Raw genomic sequence first — 18,255 nt, 5'->3', positions numbered from 1 at the left:
CGAAGGCGACTAGGCGCACAGTCTCAATACTGTACGGAGTGCGGGATATTTTGGGCTCTGTGCTGACCTCGTAGGCACCCAGGAGCTGCATTCGGTGTAACCTCTTTCATGACCCGTGGCACCCAGACGCGTGACAGGCGGTGCGTTTCCCCAATCTTCCAGGCGAGGTAGGGTAACTAAGGTACTATAGAGAACGACTATTTACTCGGCCCTTATTAACTATTTGCTCTGCCCGGCAGGGGTAAAATCACACTAGATAAGGGTTAAGCTATAAACATAACCCCACTACTAGAATTAGCTATAGCTACTATATACCTTTCCTCGTCCCTTATACCTACCTTTAAGTCGCTCGAACAGCGAAGCAGGCGACGCGCTAAAGCCTCCCTCCTAATTCTATCTACCTCCTACTCGAGGGTTCCTCGGGACGGGTAGTTAATTTTAGAGGAAGGCGATACTCGGTAGCGGCCTCGGTACTAGCCGGTAAGTCTATCGGTAAACGAGGTATCGGAGAGGCTTCTTTTAACGATAAAATAAAGCGTTAGCGATATCTAGAGGGCTTAAAATAGGCGTATTTAGTAGTAGTAGTAGTATTATTATTATTATTTTTATTAAGTTCGAGCGTATTAATAATATAGTAGAAGATAGGGTAAGTATAGAGCTTTAAGTAGCTACCTTAGGGGGCTACCTTAGGGGGCTACCTTAGGGGGCTACCTTAGGGGGCTGCCTTAGGGGGGCTGCCTACGTTACTTTATTAGCTACCTTAGTCATAGCTCGGAATTAATCGAGAGACTCGAGTATATAAGAGACGAGCAGAGGTATATAGTTACTATAGCTAATTTTAGTAGTAGCGCTATATTTATGGCTTCCCCCCTATCTTTTGTGGCTTTCCCCCTATTAGGCCGAGCAAATAGTCAACAAGGGCCGAGCAAATAGTCGTCCTCGGTACCATGTAGTTTGCTCCTCGGTAGTGCAGGGCATCACCCCCAAGGATATTTTGGTGGACTTGGCTGCTCCATTCCCGAGGCGCGCCCAGTCGTGCTGTCAAGCGTTGACGTTAGTATGCCATTGTGGGGGGTCTTGTTTTCTTGATCCTATGTTCTGGTTTGTGCCTCGAGGATCGCTTCTGGGCTTCTTGAACAGCTAACTTCAACAGCAGTGAGTCGGCATGCCTAAAAAAAGGATGAGGCTGTCACCTGAGGAGCGAAGGACGGTCAGCGGCATGCTGGGCAGAAGCATATACCAGGTCCGTGACGATCCCTTGGCGACGATTTTATGATATCTTACTTCCCAAGATGTCTTGGTGTGGGAGGCTCCTCAGGAACGGAATCTGCGGGAGGCGAAAAACCCACAACAATACAGGTACCTTACTGAGGACCAGCTAGTTTGGGGAAGGGGAAAGTGCCAGGCGGTGCACCAGCCAAGTGGGTAGTTACTGCACCAAGTGACGTACTGTGCAAGCAAAGGTCTTCGCCACCCGATCCCGCGGGGGGCAGGATCCCCAGCACAGTCACTAGACGACCACGGACTGTACGGCAGTGCACTGTTGGGGCCCAGTCAGGTACCTTCAAGTCCCTTACTCATCACAGAGACTGGTCATAGCAGGAAGTATACCTTGAGAGCGAGGCCAGATGTGACTGCACAGATGGTATCGTTCGTGTGACAAAACTCTAACACAGCCAAGCTAGTACGCCGAAGTACTGGTGGGCCACCCGGCTCAGTCTCTCTCACCGTCACTTCGTCCCAGCAGCAGCGAAAGCGCGCCAGTTGCCAGGCCGATCCCACTCCCAAGGCCACGCTAACGCTGGAGCGCTTTGGACAACAGGCGAATTGGGTCGTGATCTGGGGCATGCCCTTGCACGCCCTTTTTTTTTTCTTGCTGTCCACATGGGCTACTGACATTTCGCGTTGCAGCCGGGATGGTTCGTTCGGGCTCACAGACCGCGCCTCGTCAATGGGTCCAGCCCACTCGTCAGGGGGACCACACTTGGGGTCTGTCGGTTGTGCGGCGTGTGTGCACGCTGACCATCGATCCTTCCTTGTCCCATTTTCGACAACGAGCTCATTTGGGTGGGAAGGTGGTGGCGGAGATGAGGGAGACCCTGATCTCATACTTGTTACGCGGCATTTGTGGTGGCCTCAGGCGGATGGCGAGACCCTTTAGTTTCGTTTCTCAACGAAAAGCAACAGATGCCGCCCTGAGTGGAATTTTTCTTGTTAATCACCTGTTCGAGGGTGTCAACCTGCAACCTCGCTCATCTCGGAGCTTTCGCATTCTCCGTCCTGCTCCGGGGGGGCTTCCTCTCCTCGGAGGCAGCTCAAATTGATGTATGCCTGCGCAGTTTCTCTGTAGAGCAAGTGACTTGACTGACTGACCTAGGTAGGTAGGTAACCAGGTACCTATAACCAGGCGAGCAGACAGGTATGCACCTGCTTATTAGTAGGTAGGTATAAAGATAGGTATGCAGGTACCTGGCAGTCGGCCTTGCCTTGTACTGTAATACATGTTTCGGGTACTTGGGCGCGCGAGATCAGCCCACAGAGGATGCTTGTGGCCTGCAATTTGGCCGGTCCGACGATGACACCGTTGAAACAACGCCCAGTTGATCTCTAATGACGCCCTCTGGACTTGTTTTCCCCTTGTTCCTTCCTACTGGCGCAGCAGCTTGGGACCACAGCTTGACGGACCCACCAGGCTCATTGGCTCGAAGAGCCACAAAACCACGCCCCCCTCCAAGCTGCATCGACTCCTCCTGCACCTTCCATGTTCCTCCTCCACCGGTCCGCCCACACCACCTTCAGTCTCGGCGGCTGTCACTGGCTCGTTCCTGCCAGCCTCTGCCATTGTCCCGTCCCATCCCAAGCCTGAGCCATGCCTCTTCGAAGCAAGTTCCAGCACATGCAGCAACGCAGTAACGCAGTTCCCAGGGCCGGGTCGATGCCAGACGAAGAGGAGCACGAGGGAATAAATCCCCCTCATCATTACGTTGCACATTGCTGCTGGCCGGGGTCTGGCGTTCCCACTCTCGATGTTTTGCTGCTGCTGCATGTGGAGGTGAACGAACTGTCCCCCAGTGACCAGTGAGTGACCAGTGACACGCAGGCCGTAGGCTCTGTCCACCCTGGCAGTCCTTCGATGCCCCCGTTCTCATTACTCGCCTGACCGGAAGTAACAGTACTGGTACGGGGTTACCAAAGTGGGGGATCCCAGGTTGTCTGGACCAGATTGGGTGTGTGTGGGCAAGGGCAGGAGAAAGGAGAAGGGGTCACTCGGCCAGCGTCCCAAAGGGTCTCCAAGGCGTTCTCGTGTAGGTACCTTGGGTACACACGTTCCTCCCCCTCCCTGGTTGTGTCTACCTGTGTGCCTACACTTATTTGCCTGCCTACCTGTTTATTTATGACGGCACAGTGCACGGAGGTGTACTTGTCCCTCCTCCACCGACCCTTGCCCGTCTACTACGGTAAGGTGCCTTAGCTAAGGTAGGTGCTTTACCAATAGAGGACAGTCCGAACCACCTGGCGCCTGCCCCATCGTACCTGTCCACTCTCGCTGGCCGCTAGGTGCTCTCACTGTCCACTGAACTTGCCGGGGTTCTTCATTACCCTGCACCACTGTCACTGGAGCAGGACTGGGTTTCTCTCGCACTTGCCTCGCGCGCCTGCCTGGGCCTCCACTGGCTCGTTCCGCTGCCCTGCCGCCAATCCCATCCCATCCGCCACGCCAGGCCTTCATTTTCTGCCCACACACACCTCCAACCTTTTTTTACCGCACCCTCAATCCGTAGTCCTCTCTGTCTCCCCGAAGACCCGCTCCTCCATCTGGTGGTGTCCACCCTAGACCTTCACATTGGATCCCAACCCGTCCACGAACACTAGCTATTCTCCCCTCCGTCATCCTCTCTTGCCAACCCGTCTCTTTTCTTTTCTACACACTCTCCTCTCTCGCCTCGACCTCTACTCGCCTCCTCCCCCCCAACTCTCCTCTCTCCCATCAACACATTCTGGGTTCTCCTTTTGCGAACACGAGTCTTACGTTGACGATCACGACGTGTATCCTGTGTCCTCGACCAACCGATTTGCCTTCGAGTAGTCGTCGACCCGTCTCCGCCTCCTAGGATATCATTCTCTGTCGTACATTCGCACTTCGCGATCCCGGTCAACAACAAATATCCAACTACGCAACAAAAGCGTTAACGATATCAACGAGCCTTCTCTTTCTTGAGTCTTTCGCGGTGCTCTTTCATTACGAGGTTTGTCAACACTCCCAGATTATGCTTCTGTCCTAGTCGATGCTTGCCTCTCTGCCCTGGCTGGAATCCTATACACTTTCGACCATGACGCAAGGAGTAAGGAGTCGAATACCGAGGTCATCAACAGCTCTCACACGAAAGACGAGATGCATATTCCTCTGAGCCGTCGCACCTTCGCAGTCCCCAGTTGGGTCTTCTTCCGGATGAGAGACGCGGACTACGACAGGGCTCTATCACTTTGAGCAGGGTCCCTCGGCATGGGTCGTCCGAACAATCCAGACGCAGCTGTTTAGCATACACGCAACCTTTGACGCGAAAGTCCCGGCCCGTCCTTGTTTGACGCATCAGGACGTCAACAGTGTATCAGGTCCAGGCACAGACGACTCGTTTTTTTTTTTATTTCGTTGGATTTCCACAACACAGTTTTGCTTTACCACTGATAGTCTGTTTACTAATTCGTCTGCCTCTGCAGCATCATTTGCCGATCGACTCCCTTCTGCGCCCTTCCCATCATCTTCATTGATCGACCCGATTCGCGCTCTCACCCACCTGTGCGGCTTCGCTCTCGAAACGACACCTAATACACGTCTCTCACGGAAGTCATCGACGTTCATTTCAAACCAGCCTCACTCCGCATTCAAAGTAGAACTCGGATCAGCATCTCATTTATGGAGAGCCGGAATTACTAGACGTCACGCCATCCCCTTTCCTTTGCCGCGCGTTTGCCAGTAATCTGCCAGTCTTTCCATCATCGCCACTCGTTGCCACCGGTCATCCTTACGCTTTCTAACCAAAGCGTAAACATCTCGACGAGATCCCTAGATCCTCGTCGAATTCTTGATCAACCGCCAACATGGCCGGAGGAGGAGTCTGTGCCGTCCTCGACTATGAGGTCGAGCACATGGCTGAGTTTGTCGCGGAAATGGCGACCAGCGTCGTGACTCCCGGCTCCGCTGCTTCTTCTTCCTTCCGCAAGTTCATCGCCGGTATCCTATCGTCGACGCGTCTGCCCAAGAGCACCATCCTCTTGGGTATGAACTACCTCGCCAAGCGCATGAACATGCCTGAGCAGAGCGTCTACCACATCACTGATGCTGACCTCTGGCGCATGGCTACCGTCTCGCTCATTCTCGCGAGCAAGTTCCTTGACGACAACACGTTCCAGAACCGCTCTTGGGCTGAGGTTAGTGGCATCGCGGTCACCGAACTTAACGCCATGGAGAAGAAGTGGCTCGTCGAGTCCAGCTTCGGGCTCTATGTCAATCTTGACTTCAGCCGGGATTACAACGCGTGGCTCAAGAGCTGGGACGACTGGAAGGTCTTGAAAGAGCAGGCCGTCGCTCGTGCCAACCGGGATAGGCTCGCATCTCTGGTACCTGCCATTGATACCGATCTCACACGATACAGTGGGCGCAACTCATACAACGCTTGGGTTCAGCAACAAGCCGCCGAGTATGAGCGCTACCAGTCCATCAAGCGTGGTGACATGGCTCAGACTCATTCTTATCGCATGGGCCCTGTTGACTGGTCAGTCAATTCGTCCAGCATGGGCTGGCCCTCCGCGCCTCTCACTCCCCCGGATTCCGGCTACGGCACTCCTGAGTACATGAACTCGGCTTCCTCAGCCAACGCGCGCTACAATGAATGGTTCTCTTCTGCTGCCGCCAATGGGCAATGGAATGCACGCTACCAGCAGCAGCCTGTTGCGCACGCCTCCTACTACGGCCACCGCCACGCCACCTACCCCCAGCACTACGCCTTCAACCAGGGACAGGGCATGTGGGAACATGGCATCGCGGAGTGTAGCTGCCCGAACTGTGTGGCTCCCGCCAAGCAGCACGGCTTTTTTGGCCAGCCTGTCATGAGCTAGAGCACAATCATGGTCCATCCTGATGAAATTGCTCTACTGGGTCTGCCTAGATTCTGAGGCGTTGACGACATTGAAGAAAAGTTTTGCATGATCCATTGTTCCCAGGTCAGGGAACTTGGTATTTCTTGTTTTACGGAAAAAAGGACGATGCGTTTCTTCAGATACCCTTACGACGGAACAACAAAAAAAGCTTTGCCGATGCAGCATATTCCGACGACCATCGAAACTGGACGGACAGTCTTCCACAATGGCTGCTCACATTTTACGACACGGGCTCGGATCCTGACCTCAGAATGCCGTTTCTGGGTCTGCCCTTAATGACACATTTCCTTCACTTTCTCTCGGTATACGGATCGACCTTCAGCTTGCGGCGTTTAAGAGTCGATTCACGATTCCCAGGACTGGCGTCCTTGATAGATTTGTTTCATTTGGCTCTGGTGTCCATGAGTCAATTTCTGCTGTAATTATTTCCCCTTTCTTCCCTTTTTCGTTACACAAAAAGTCCTTTTCTTCTGCCCGGTACATAAGTCTGCGGTTGCTTTTTTTTTTTTTTTGCAAGGGGTTCGCGAAAACAGGTTTATACGGGAGGAGGTTATTTCTGCATTGCATCGGTGAAATCGGAGAGTCGGACTCTCACACGGGTTGGAAATTTGTCTTACGTTCTTCACCTGCCAGCCGCCCGGCGTGCATGGCACTTGTTTCTTATGAGTTTTAGAGGGCTCTCATCGGCGGGCAACAGGCATTCAGTATAAAACGGGGGAGACAACATTAGGGTTACGGTTGTTCAGCGTTGACTTTGGGATGGGTGTTCTTTTGTTCTTGGCCCAACCAGGTCTCCTGCTTCGATGCCGCGTGAGATTAGGAGACAGATAAAAACACGAAACATTAAATTACCCTCGTCCTTCGTAGTCTGCTGTGGCTTAGCTATCCTTAATCTAACGGTCTTGAGCCAACGCTATGGTACTCATTCGTTTCTCGGACGCTCACGATGATTCGTAGACATGTATCTATCAAAAACTTGACTAATCACATCAGTCAAGGCACCAGATCCTGTCTGTTACAGTCGTATTTACCGAGAGGAAATCACCATATTCGACGACGGCTTGCACAAGGTCAAGACAGTGGCGTATGGCGAGGTCGGCATCCTCCCCCCACTGCCCGGGCACATGGGTGCCTTTCATGAGATCGAGAACGCTCGGATGATCTCTCGGGAAATCTACCATAGCATCTACTGTCTGACGTCTCATGGGCAGATCAGAACTGGGCTCCTGGTCTCCTTCCGCTAGAGCTCCTGAACAGAAATCGTCTGTCAAAGCCACTAGTAACGCTCTAGCTTCATTCTGCTTCTCGAATACCATGGTGCAAGCGACGTGGCGATGGACCCTGGCTCGAATGGGACCCCCTTCTGCCCCTGGTATGGAACGCTCGTGATACGATGCCAGCAAGCTCTGCCCTGTTACGAGCGGACTGAACGCGCTCGTTTCGTCCGGCTGTGATATCAGGTTGGTTTGCAGGTCTTCTTCCGTGATGATCATGAACCTTTCGTTTGGGTGAAGCTTCTGCGGTCTGGCGTGCCACAACCCCTTCGGCGCACTGTCATACCAAACCACGAACTGGTCGCGCAACACGAAGACCTTTCCGTCTGGAAAATACTGTAAATTATATAATTTATCGACCTTTCGCCGGGAACGATCGTCGCACGTACCGAGACGCGCTGCCGGTCTGCTTATCTCGAGACCCGTTGGGCGTTGCTTGCGTGGGCAGCGCCGCTCAGGTACCGTTGGGCCCCTCCCAATGCTTGAGGCGTGTGTCCGAGTCGCCCGTGAATGTCGACGGTGCCCATTGAACCCCCGAAATGTTCAGTTTCTTCGTCGACTTGGAGAAGGCGATCCCAACCGGTGTGGTGGGCAGGTGGTCCCATGTTGCAGTCATGCGCGCCTCCCCAGCTGAACAGATGATCTTATCGGCCACATCTGGAGAAAGATTGAGAAGCGTGCTAATGCACAGCGCCTCATCTTCTGCTATGGATGTTCTTCGTCCAGCTAGCACTTGCTGGAGGACAGACGGGTGGTGGAGGTGCTCGTCTGGTAGGAAACCAGCACTGGTCCGTGTCTGCTGATGGCCCAACAAAAGCCTAAGAGATACAATACGCTCAACCCGCGTAGGGAAATTGGGCTCAGGGGTTCTGAACCTGGATGGTAGATCGATGACTGCATCCTGAAAAGAAAACCACACGTAGGCCGGCTCACGAGGGATACGGCCCTCTTGGAAGTCCAAAGCCGATGGGACCACGGGCATAAAGCAATCAGTGCAAGCAGCTCAGACGTAATGTGTCCTGCTGAGATTTGCCGTCTCAAGTACGAGGTAAGGACAAGCACGTCGGCAGCTTACTCGTAGGACTTCTGTAACTGGCCCAGGGCAATTCTTCGTGAATCTTTGGGCCCGCGCGGCTCACATAGGGTTTTAATTCAGAACGGCGTGTTGGCTTGCGTGTATCCGTTATTTTTCGGCATTTCGTTGACGAGCCTTTGGATCTCGAGTATATGGCAAAGACAGTAGGCTGCCTTGGCGGACCTCCAAAGCTTGGGAGCAGTCGATAGGTGTAGGGAGCTTGAAGTTGGCGGGGAGACAGAGATTTGGATTTGACTTGATGCGTTCCGAATTAACTTTCTTCAGATTCTGGTTCGTTACCAGATGCACCGTGTTACCAACTCTGTGAGATCAGGTGTACGAGTGATAAACTCCAGCTGTATTTATCTCCGCCTAGGGATCAACAGGGCAATTTTGAGACCTGACGATGTCGGCACGTTCATTGTTGTCAGAAACTTCTCTGCCGCGGTAGAGCTCTCATGGCATCGAGGCATACCTAACCCAGGGTTAATCTTGGCGCGAATACAAAGGCATTGCTTACCCGGGTGAAGATGCTGGAACACGACATGTCCTTCAACAACTGGCTTATGAATTCCAACATTCGAACCTCGGCACTAGTGGTAGTGGTAGTGATCCTATCATCATCTTCGCTAAGTCCTACGCCTTTAAGGGTGCCAAAGGGCTGGTGAAGACATTTAAAAAGCAGTTACGATAGACTTATATCACGTTAGATGTGTCCGAGCCTTGCCGGCTTTAGTCGATTCGTTGCAGCCTCTCACATATGAACCGCAACCTTAAATAGTCTCCAATATCTGGGGTAGCTGTCGAAATTCTCTACTATTTGTGTGGGGGAAAGGTTCTTTCATGCTCCCTGCGTCAAAACTAATTGATTCTATCTGCCTTGCCTCGGTACAAAATAAATTATTGCCAACCCGGGGTGACATTACAGTTGCTTGAATCTCGTCGGCGGCGTCACAGTCGTGCAAGTCCCCTCGTACAACTGCCCAGCCCAAGTGGAAGACCCGGCCTCCCCAGGAGGAGCGATCGTGACGGTCGAACCCGCAGGCAAACCGTAGTTGCCGTAGACGATACGCATCGGGTACGGCAAGCCGGCCACGAGATCTCTCGACACGCAGACGGTTGCGGGGGTGAAGCCAAAGGCCTGATAAATTGTGGGATCGATGCCGGCTGGTGTCGAGGTAACAGACGCGTCTCCGCAGGGGAACGCCGCCTGGCCAAAGTAAAAGTTGACAACGTTGTCGGCATCGGCGGAGCAGAATTCGTACGTGCCGCTGCTGGCGGGGACGTAGTAGCCTGTGTACACGAGGGTGATGTTGTTCGGGTTGAATGTCATGCCGGCGTAGGTCGACGTGGCGGTCGGGAAGTAGTTGATGGCAGGCTGCTCAGGCAGGCGAACTCCCTGGTTGTTAGGCGGGCGTACAGGTGCCGGGAACGACAATTCATTCGTCACGCCGGTGTCCAGGGGTGTGAGCGGTCGATAGTAGTCAGGACCGACGCCGCCTGTCGGGTTCCTGACGGGAGGAACGCCGTAGCCGAGGAGTGGGCTCCATGAGTTTGCGTAAAGGCTAACATCCAGTCCTGAACCTGGGCAATTTTGGACAAGGGCCGGCTCGCAGGCATCGCTCGGAATCGCGCTCTGGCTTGGGGTAGCACTTGAGGCAACACTCGAGGCAACGCTTGGGACGCTTGAGATGCTGCTAGGTACTGGCACTGAGCTGCTGGGTGGCGGTACTGAGCTGCTAGGTACTGGTGCTGAGCTGCTGGGCTCGGGTGCTGCGCTGCTCACACTGGGAACGACTTGGGACGCGGGAGTCTGAATAATGACAGTACCAGGCACTGTACCTGAGGCAGGGATAGTCGCAACAGTCGTAGGTCCTGAGATGGGGACGGTGCCAGTGTACGGCTGTGTGATTGTCACGGTCGACTGTGGCTGGGGCGGTATAGGAACTGAGGTTGGCGTCTGAATGATGACTGTTCCAGGTACCGTGCCGGATGGAGAGATGGTGGTGATCGTTGTGGGCCCTGTAATAGGGACAGTGCCTGTATATGGCTGAGTGATCGTCACAGTGGAGGGCGGCTGGGGTGGCACAGGAACTGATGTCGGCGTCTGAATAATAACAGTACCAGGCACTGTTCCAGACGCAGGAATCGTTATAATGGTCGTAGGCCCAGTAATGGGGAAAGTGCCAGTGTATGGCTGTGTGATTGTTACGGTAGACTGTGGGCGGAAGGACGCTGGAACAGATGTTGGCGTCTGAACAATAACGGTCCCAGGATTCGTGCCGAACGCTGGTATAGTCGTCACGGTGGTAGGTCCAGTTATAGGTATAGTCCCGGTATAAGGCTGCGTCGTCGTGATGGTTGAGCCCGGCGTTTGGATGATGACAGTTCCAGGGTTTGTGCCCGAAGGGGGTATGGTTGTGACAGTGGTTGGTCCCGTGATTGGTACAGTTCCAGTGTATGGCTCTGTCGTCGTGACGAACGAGGGTGGGAAGAGAAAGCGAGAGGCAGGCGTCTGTATGATGACTGTACCGGGATGTGTGCCGAATGGAGGTATGGTTGTAACTGTAGTAGGCCCGGTGATGGGTACTGTTCCGGTGTATAATTCTGTCGTCGTGACAAATGAGGGTAATAGGAACGGAGGGATTGATGTTGGCGTCTGGACAATAACCGTACCCGGGTTTGTCCCAGATGGAGCGATCGTCGTAACAGCAGTAGGGCCTGTGATAGGGTCAAGTCCGGTATATGGTTGCGTTATCGTGACGAACGAAGCTGGCGGTGACGTGATCGGAATGGGAGCTGGCGTTTGAATAGCATTGTCTACTGGCACCAAAAAGGTAGTTGTATAGGTGTAACAAAACTCAACCGGCAGGTCTGCACGAGCTTGTATGTTTGCCTTGTGTAGCTGATTGTGTCCATGACAACAATTCGCCAAAGCGAGAGATGAGAAAAGATAACGAAACATCATATTCGCCGGCAAGTCGACCTATTGCCGCCAGATTCTGGTGGTGGATGAGGAGAAACCCTTGTGTTGACGAAGGTCTGACACCTCTAGCATGGGGTTGTTCAGGCCTTGGATTCGTTTTGTAAGCTGACTGCCATATCCAAGAACCTGTAGTTGTCGAATTTCGCCATCCAGCTGGATATCATCACTCCCGAACCCTGAATATCCTTCGCCTGAAGGATGTTTCATTCCGATTCGAAAAGGGATTCCCGCATTCCATATTCAGGGGATCGAGGCCCCTCGGGGACCACAAGTCGAATGGTAGACTGTTCTCCACCACTGGCGCTTTGCGTTGTTGCATCTACAGAGGCTCGGAAGGTGCTGACATTGGAATGCCGCTGGATTATAGTTCACGTTCGAATCGTTGCTGGTGTATGCGCACTAGAACGAATTCCGATCAAACTCTTGTCTCATCTGACCCGCGATGTCCCGGACAACAAGCAGCTCAATGTCTCACTTTACGAGCCAGCAATTCTCCTTCAATGGCATTCAGCAGCCGTTTCCAAGGCTTTCGGCCTCGGTCAAATAGCAGCTCGTCTCATTTCTTGGCACAGACAACGCCACGGCTCATGAAACACTCTAACTGTACTCCGTAGTAAGGATGATGATGAGATGTAATCTCTAAGGGTCTGGAGAGCACTCACGATCCCGGGTACCTGGGTACAGTAGAATACGCAATTGCTTTGTGTCTCGGCTCTTCCTTGGATTCCAGTCCTGTGATTGTTAAAGCCTTCGCTACAGGGATGTCGACAGAACAGGCTGGCCGAGCGTGGTGTGTAAGAGTATGGCAAAACACAGCATTGTTGCCTCTGGCATTAGACTTTGGACCCTTCTGCCTCCATTCCACCCACCGCAGGCTGGAAGCGTCGAACGACATGCCGGATTGATGATAGAGTAAACATGAAATGATCGCGAGTGACCACCACGGGTTAAGTACATCCTTCACCTGCCTCCCGCCAATACTACGGAAAACTGCGCGTCGTGCGCACCGCCAACAGTCTCCTTTGTGCATTTCCCAATACCCACGTTCGCACCAGAAACAGTCTTCAGTCATGAAAATGAAGAGCATGATGCAGTCACTTGCAGTTTTAACGGCCCTCCTACAGTCGCTCCACGTCGTTGCCCAATCCTCCACGTATACCACCAGCATCATCACGACCTGCATTACTGTCACACCGAGTATTGCAACACCCACCAAGTCTCTCCATGTGCCAGACACTGCTGTCACCGTCTTCGTTCCCGACTGCTTCCAATGCGACTGCGCAGTATGCGTTCACACGACCCGCCTCACAACCACCCTGTCTGCCTTCTGTCCTACCGGCATCGTTGACAGGCCTTACGTGGTCGAGCATGTTTATTCCGGCATGTCAGCCATCCCGACAATGACGGACCCGACCTTTATTCTTGCAGGCTTTACCACGGCGGTAGAGACGTGTACCAGTTGCGGCCCAGAGCCCATCACAGCGACGCTGACCTTCCCTAATGGAGGCAGTCCCTATGCGCCCGAAATGACACAAGCCGCCGCGCCCTCAAGAGGTATCAAACACGGACCTGATGATTGGGTAGCCACTGGGCCTTCTAGGGGTACAGAGCATGGATCTCACGATGCGACGGTAGTCAAGCCTCCAAGCGGCGCTGAGCATGGGTCACAGGGCGAAACGACCCCCGACGCTCCAGATGTCGTCTACACGGCTGGTGCCGATACGCTTTGCAGAATCGGAGGTGTTCTTCTGTCTCTTTTACTTCTTGTTGCATTTTAGGTCAGCAAGCTCGATCGGTTCATGTCACATTATACAAATCTTCCATATGTTCCTCTCGAGCGAGACAGGTCTGTGTAGTCTATCCTATCGTACAACTGGTTTTTCCAAAAAGAATTGAAAGAATCGCGACACACTTCGTATGGTTGGAAAGAGGTCGCAATGTATGCCGAAGCCAGGCTGTGATGGACCGCCTATGCCCTTGCCGATTCCTGTCAATTGTTCCCTCGCCATATCGATGAAGCCAAGTCGGCAATCGAAATCAATTGGATCTTTCTCGACATGAACTTGTATTCGCTGCCATTGCCTTGGTGTAAGGGATACGAAATGTCCAGCTCAGGGGGTGAAGGAGTGCCGCGTGGGAGCACGGGTGCTGACTAAGCTCAAGACTGGCATCTCATCATTCAACTTTAACAGCTCCAGATCTCACCATCTTGCCTCCAACCATTGAATCAGCCTACGCTCATTGTTCCTACTTGGCCTCTAAGCTCTTTCGTATCTGGAACTTCAGTCGAACTGAGCTCACAGTACCCGTCATCATGTCCTCCCGCTTCGTCTCCGGCGGCAAGATTGACGCTGAGACGGGCGAGGTCGTCACTACAGACGCCAGCGACAAGAACACAGCCCAAGAGACGCGCAGCAAGGGCAACGCCGAATGGGAGGCTGTGCAGCGAGAGCTCGATGCCGAGAGGCGGCGAAGGGAGGAGGCAAGGGCGAAAGCCGTCGAGGGCGGCGAGAAGAGCTTGTACGACGTGCTACAAGCGAACAAAGGTCGGTTGCAGCCTCTGTCACTCGGCCCCTTCAGACTGTCTGCCGAAGGAATGCTTACAAGGATGCAGCGGCCAAGGAGGCTGCGTTTGAGGAGGCGAACAAGATTCGTAACCAGTTCCGCGCTTTGGATGATGACGAGATTGACTTTTTGGACGAGGTGAGGGAGAAGAAGAGGATGGAGGAGGAGAGGGTCAGAGAGGAGACGACGGAAGGACTGAAAGCTTTCCGTGAGAGACAGAAGGTGCAAGATAAGACCCCTGCCGATGAGGAGTCTAAGCCAGAAGATGATGGGACCGACGAATGGGCTGTGGGGAGGAAGAGGAAGAGAGAACGCGGTTCTGAGGTGAAGGGGCTGGCCAGGAGAAGGGTGAGCGAGGGTGGCAAGGGCGACAACAAGACTGGCGATGGAGGCAATTCCGCCGATTCTGCCACGGCAGCAGCCCAGCCAAGGACTACAACCAGCGTCACAACCACCACTACTAAGCCAACAAGTGCGAGTCCACCGCCACCAAAACTGGGACTGGTGGCATATGATTCAGATGACGATGAGTGAAGGCCAGGAGACAGAACAAAAGAGGAGACTCATTATCTCCATCTGGTCGCCAGATGGTACTCTAGCGTCTATCAAGCTCCCAACACCAAGGCGGAGCCTATACTGTACATCCAAATCGCCTCGAAGTCATGAACCTCGGGCACACCAAGCGTATCATACATTAGGTAGTCACACAACCCATTCCACAACGACCCCTCTTCGTTCAAGCATCATCGAGGTTGCCAACGTTGGGTCCCTTGTTCTCTGCCGCGAACGCCGACATGCCCCACCGAGCGATGGAGCGCAAGCTGCCCTTGATGAAACCCTCAATCTCTTCTTCGGGTACGACAATCGCTCTCGCACGCGCCTCATCCTCGGGCTGAACCTCGAATCTCCTCATGCGCGAGGTAATGCGGGAGTCCAGCACCATCGGCTTCGGCCAGACCTTCTCCCGCGGCGGCTCCGCCTCCTTACCCTCCTCGGGCGCCTTCTCCTCCTCCCACACGCTCTTGACCCAGTTCTTCTCTTCGTGCGCCAGGACACGCTGCTGTTCGAGCTTCAACTCGTCGTCATCCGAAGACACGCCGGGCTCGCCCTCACGCCACTCGCGGTGCGCAGCAAAACAGGCGGCGGCCACCTCGCGACCGATATCATCAGCCAGGGCGCGGCGGTTCAGGAAGCGCTTGAGACGTGTAAACGTGTTGAAGAAGCCGAGAATGTGAGGGAACTGAATGGGAGCCGCGGGCGCGAGCTGTTCGGGCAGCGTGGGCGGGAGGTGGGCGGCAGCGTAGTCGGCAGTCGAGTTGTAGGACGGTGGCTGGGGCGGGCGCTTCTTCTTCTCTTCCTCCTTCTTCTTCTCCTCGGCGGCCTTTTCCTCGGCAGCCTTTTCTTCGGCGGCCTTGGCGTCGGCGGCCTTCCTCTCGGCCTCTTCCACCGTCTCGGCGAGGGCGTCGGCGATGGGCGTGACGACGGGCTCGGCGGAGAGCACAGGCTCGGGCTTCGTTTCGGGCTCGGGCTGCGCCGGGGCGTCGAGGGGCCCTAGCCAACCCTCGTGCAGGCCGCGGATATACTCCTTCCAGGCGTTGCGGCCAATGACGATGTCGCCGGCGTCGCCCTGGTACTCGGGGATCTGGTTCTTCGCGCGCACGGCGTCACGGACGTTCTCCTCCGTAGGCAGCAGCTCCTCGTCCGGCCGCTCGGCCAACCGCCTCTTGCGGCGAATCTTCTCGGCGACGGCGGCACGCACGTCGCCCTGCTGGCGTCCTTGGACAAAGTCCCAGTCGAGGCCGGACGCCGCCAGCACGGGCTTGACGTATTCGATAAAGTGGTCCTGGGCGACGCGCAGGCCCTCGCCGGGCGGGGCCTCGAGGAGAACGGTCAGCTTGCGCGGCAGCTGGGAGGGGTTGTCGATGGGTTCGGTGGCGAGCGGGGCGACGGCACGGGCCCAGCGGGCTGTGGCACGCTTCTTCTCGCGCTTGTCATAGATGACGGCCGCGGAGAAGGCCGTCGTGATGGTCAGGAAGATGGTCCAGTTGCGTGAGGGGAGCTTCTTGGGGAGGTTGGGGATGCCGAGCATGCGGAGGGCGGGGTTTCTCTCGGGGACTTTGTAGCCTGGTGCCTTGGTATTTGTTGTCGAGGTAGAGGCGGCTGGGGCGGTGCCAGGGGTTGCGGCCTGTGTTTGGTGACAGGTGAGCATGAGGCATCTCGCGATGGAACGATGGTTAGATGGGGGTTTGGATCAAGGACGTACCGAAGCCGGCGCAGGCTCGACGGGGGGTTTTGCGTCAGCCATTGCGATAGATCGTCTTGAAAATGGAGGCCCTTTGATATCTCTTCTTGAGAGAACGAAGGTCGTGATGGACAGTCGCTCGTCACACGTCACGTCTGTTTGGATGGATGGTCACCAGGGGGGGAAAACGACAGGAAATTTTGACGCGATAAGAGCTTCACCAAGGCGCGATAACGGCACGGGTCGTTCCAGCCAAAACGGGCGTGGCGGCGAAGCCTCGGCATTTGACGGCGTCTGTGACCGCCTTCTGTTCTTAGACTAGCCCATTCTGCCACTCCCAGCTCACAGAGGTCCAATGATGGTCCAATGATATGTGACAATGCTGCTTTAGATCGCTGGTATGTTGATCTTCATCGGCCTGCTGAATTGCTTTCTAGATGGTGTCTCGCGTCTCACCCTGTCCCGATGCCAATGGCCTTTGTAGAGACTGCAAATCTGGGACAGAAGTGTCCCGAAGGAAGAGCCTTGCTCCCGAGGTATCTCCTCCCAGACCTGGCCATTACTGTGGGCAGCTGCTGCAGCCAAGAGATCTAGAAAAGCCTCACCCTGTCGAAAAGACGCCCTGAGTATCTGGAAAGCAATTGCCGAGGAATTGCCAGCTTGTCAAGCACTTTACAGAAATGGTTGTGCGCTAGGGAGACTGCCGGCCTCGCTGGATAACCGGATCACCGACACTGGAAGGGAGCACGAGCTTGTGCTGAAGTGCAGGATGCCTGGTGCTTCTCCTCCTGCTACCCGGCATCCAAGACAGCATCACCTACCCGTGGATGCATCACGTACCCATGGATACATCATGTACATGATGGTATCAAGGCAGGGAGAGCAGTGCATTCCATCTTTCTTCGGCGCGCGCTGCCCCAGCCCCGTAAGAATGGGGAACCATCCGGAGCATTACGGGCCTCGCAGCTAGAGACAAGCCTTCTCCCAACAGTCGGTGAAAGACGCATGCCTCGATGTTCCATTGACAGGTGCCATGTGCACATGCTGTGTGTACCTACCTACATGTACATCAAGCGGCAAGGCTTCATCCATCAGGCGTCAGGGCAGGCAGCATGGCGGACCGGGACAACTTGCCTCCTTTTTACCCCTCCAATCCACGACACCAATCAGACTGTTCCAACTACACAGCTTCCATTGGACAGCGCCATCGTAGACATCCCCCTCCCCCCCCTTGCAACCTCGAGGAACCCCGCACGGCCATTCGCATCCAGAGTTCCACCACCAAGATCCATCTCAGGGGTCGAAAGTGCAACGCTACACCATCTGCACCGCACCGCACCACACTACACACCTTGGACCTCTGTACCCATCATGTTTCGCTTCACAGGGGCTTAGCAGAAAAATCACCTCGCCTTTCTTCCGCTTCCGCTTCCGTTCCCGCGCTCCGTCGCTCCTCTCCGTTCTATCTGGGAGTCCATCCACCTGCGTAACGCTTCGCATCTGCGCCTCGTGCAGCTGCCAGCTGCCCAGCACTTCACAGGAGTTGCAGCAACATCCAAGACATACAGACATAGACGAACGACGACAGGCATCCGAGATAGCGTCTTTCGTCTTGCGTCTGACTCGAACGTAACCTTTGTTTGCGCCTCACTTGTGGCTGAGCGAGCAGCACCATCAACAACAACAGTCAACGTCCAAGCACTCTCACCGATCCGACTGTTGCACTGGCCGTCTGCGGGTCCGTCTTCGATTCGCCCCTCAACCGCGCTCTTCGGCTACCGTAGCTCGTTGGGTAGGAACACCCGCAAGGCCCTTGGTTCCGACTTCATTTGTTGACAGACTTCAATTGTTTAGCCCTCCACCTTTGATCCACCACAGCCATCCGACACTCTGGAGAATACCGTCGACGAACATCACCAAAGGTCCTTGTCCTTACGGCCTAGGTGTTCGACTG

General features: G+C 54.6%; 5 protein-coding genes across 5 annotated transcripts; 3 read left to right on the top strand and 2 right to left on the bottom strand.

The window, feature by feature from the left end:
- Positions 1 to 5,100: 5,100 nt before the first annotated feature.
- D7B24_004154 (uncharacterized protein) lies at positions 5,101 to 6,117 on the top strand (the record flags this gene model as incomplete). The annotated part of the gene is made up of 1 exon (XM_028638328.1): positions 5,101 to 6,117. One exon carries the CDS (start codon positions 5,101 to 5,103, stop codon positions 6,115 to 6,117), a length of 1,017 nt encoding a protein of 338 aa, XP_028496948.1.
- Positions 6,118 to 9,430: 3,313 nt separating this feature from the next.
- On the bottom strand, positions 9,431 to 10,128 carry D7B24_004153 (uncharacterized protein; the record flags this gene model as incomplete). The annotated part of the gene is made up of 2 exons (XM_028638327.1): positions 9,431 to 10,019; positions 10,079 to 10,128. 2 exons carry the CDS (start codon positions 10,126 to 10,128, stop codon positions 9,431 to 9,433), a joined length of 639 nt encoding a protein of 212 aa, XP_028496947.1.
- A 2,442-nt stretch (positions 10,129 to 12,570) lies between these two features.
- Positions 12,571 to 13,272, top strand: D7B24_004152 (uncharacterized protein; the record flags this gene model as incomplete). The annotated part of the gene is made up of 1 exon (XM_028638326.1): positions 12,571 to 13,272. The coding sequence occupies one exon, from the start codon at positions 12,571 to 12,573 to the stop codon at positions 13,270 to 13,272; it is 702 nt and encodes a 233-aa protein (XP_028496946.1).
- A 536-nt stretch (positions 13,273 to 13,808) lies between these two features.
- On the top strand, positions 13,809 to 14,593 carry D7B24_004151 (uncharacterized protein; the record flags this gene model as incomplete). Its single annotated transcript, XM_028638325.1, has 2 exons — positions 13,809 to 14,040; positions 14,109 to 14,593. The coding sequence occupies 2 exons, from the start codon at positions 13,809 to 13,811 to the stop codon at positions 14,591 to 14,593; spliced, it is 717 nt and encodes a 238-aa protein (XP_028496945.1).
- Positions 14,594 to 14,795: 202 nt separating this feature from the next.
- TIM54 (mitochondrial import inner membrane translocase subunit tim54) lies at positions 14,796 to 16,364 on the bottom strand (the record flags this gene model as incomplete). Its single annotated transcript, XM_028638324.1, has 2 exons — positions 14,796 to 16,244; positions 16,323 to 16,364. The coding sequence occupies 2 exons, from the start codon at positions 16,362 to 16,364 to the stop codon at positions 14,796 to 14,798; spliced, it is 1,491 nt and encodes a 496-aa protein (XP_028496944.1).
- Between the last annotated feature and the right edge of the window lie 1,891 nt (positions 16,365 to 18,255).

This window comes from Verticillium nonalfalfae (genome assembly GCF_003724135.2).
Source record: "Verticillium nonalfalfae strain VnAa140/NRRL 66861 chromosome Unknown scaffold_23, whole genome shotgun sequence".
Lineage (NCBI taxonomy): Eukaryota > Fungi > Ascomycota > Sordariomycetes > Glomerellales > Plectosphaerellaceae > Verticillium > Verticillium nonalfalfae.
The sequence above is the reverse complement of the archived record's forward strand: the minus strand, read 5'-3'. Positions and strand labels throughout refer to the sequence as shown.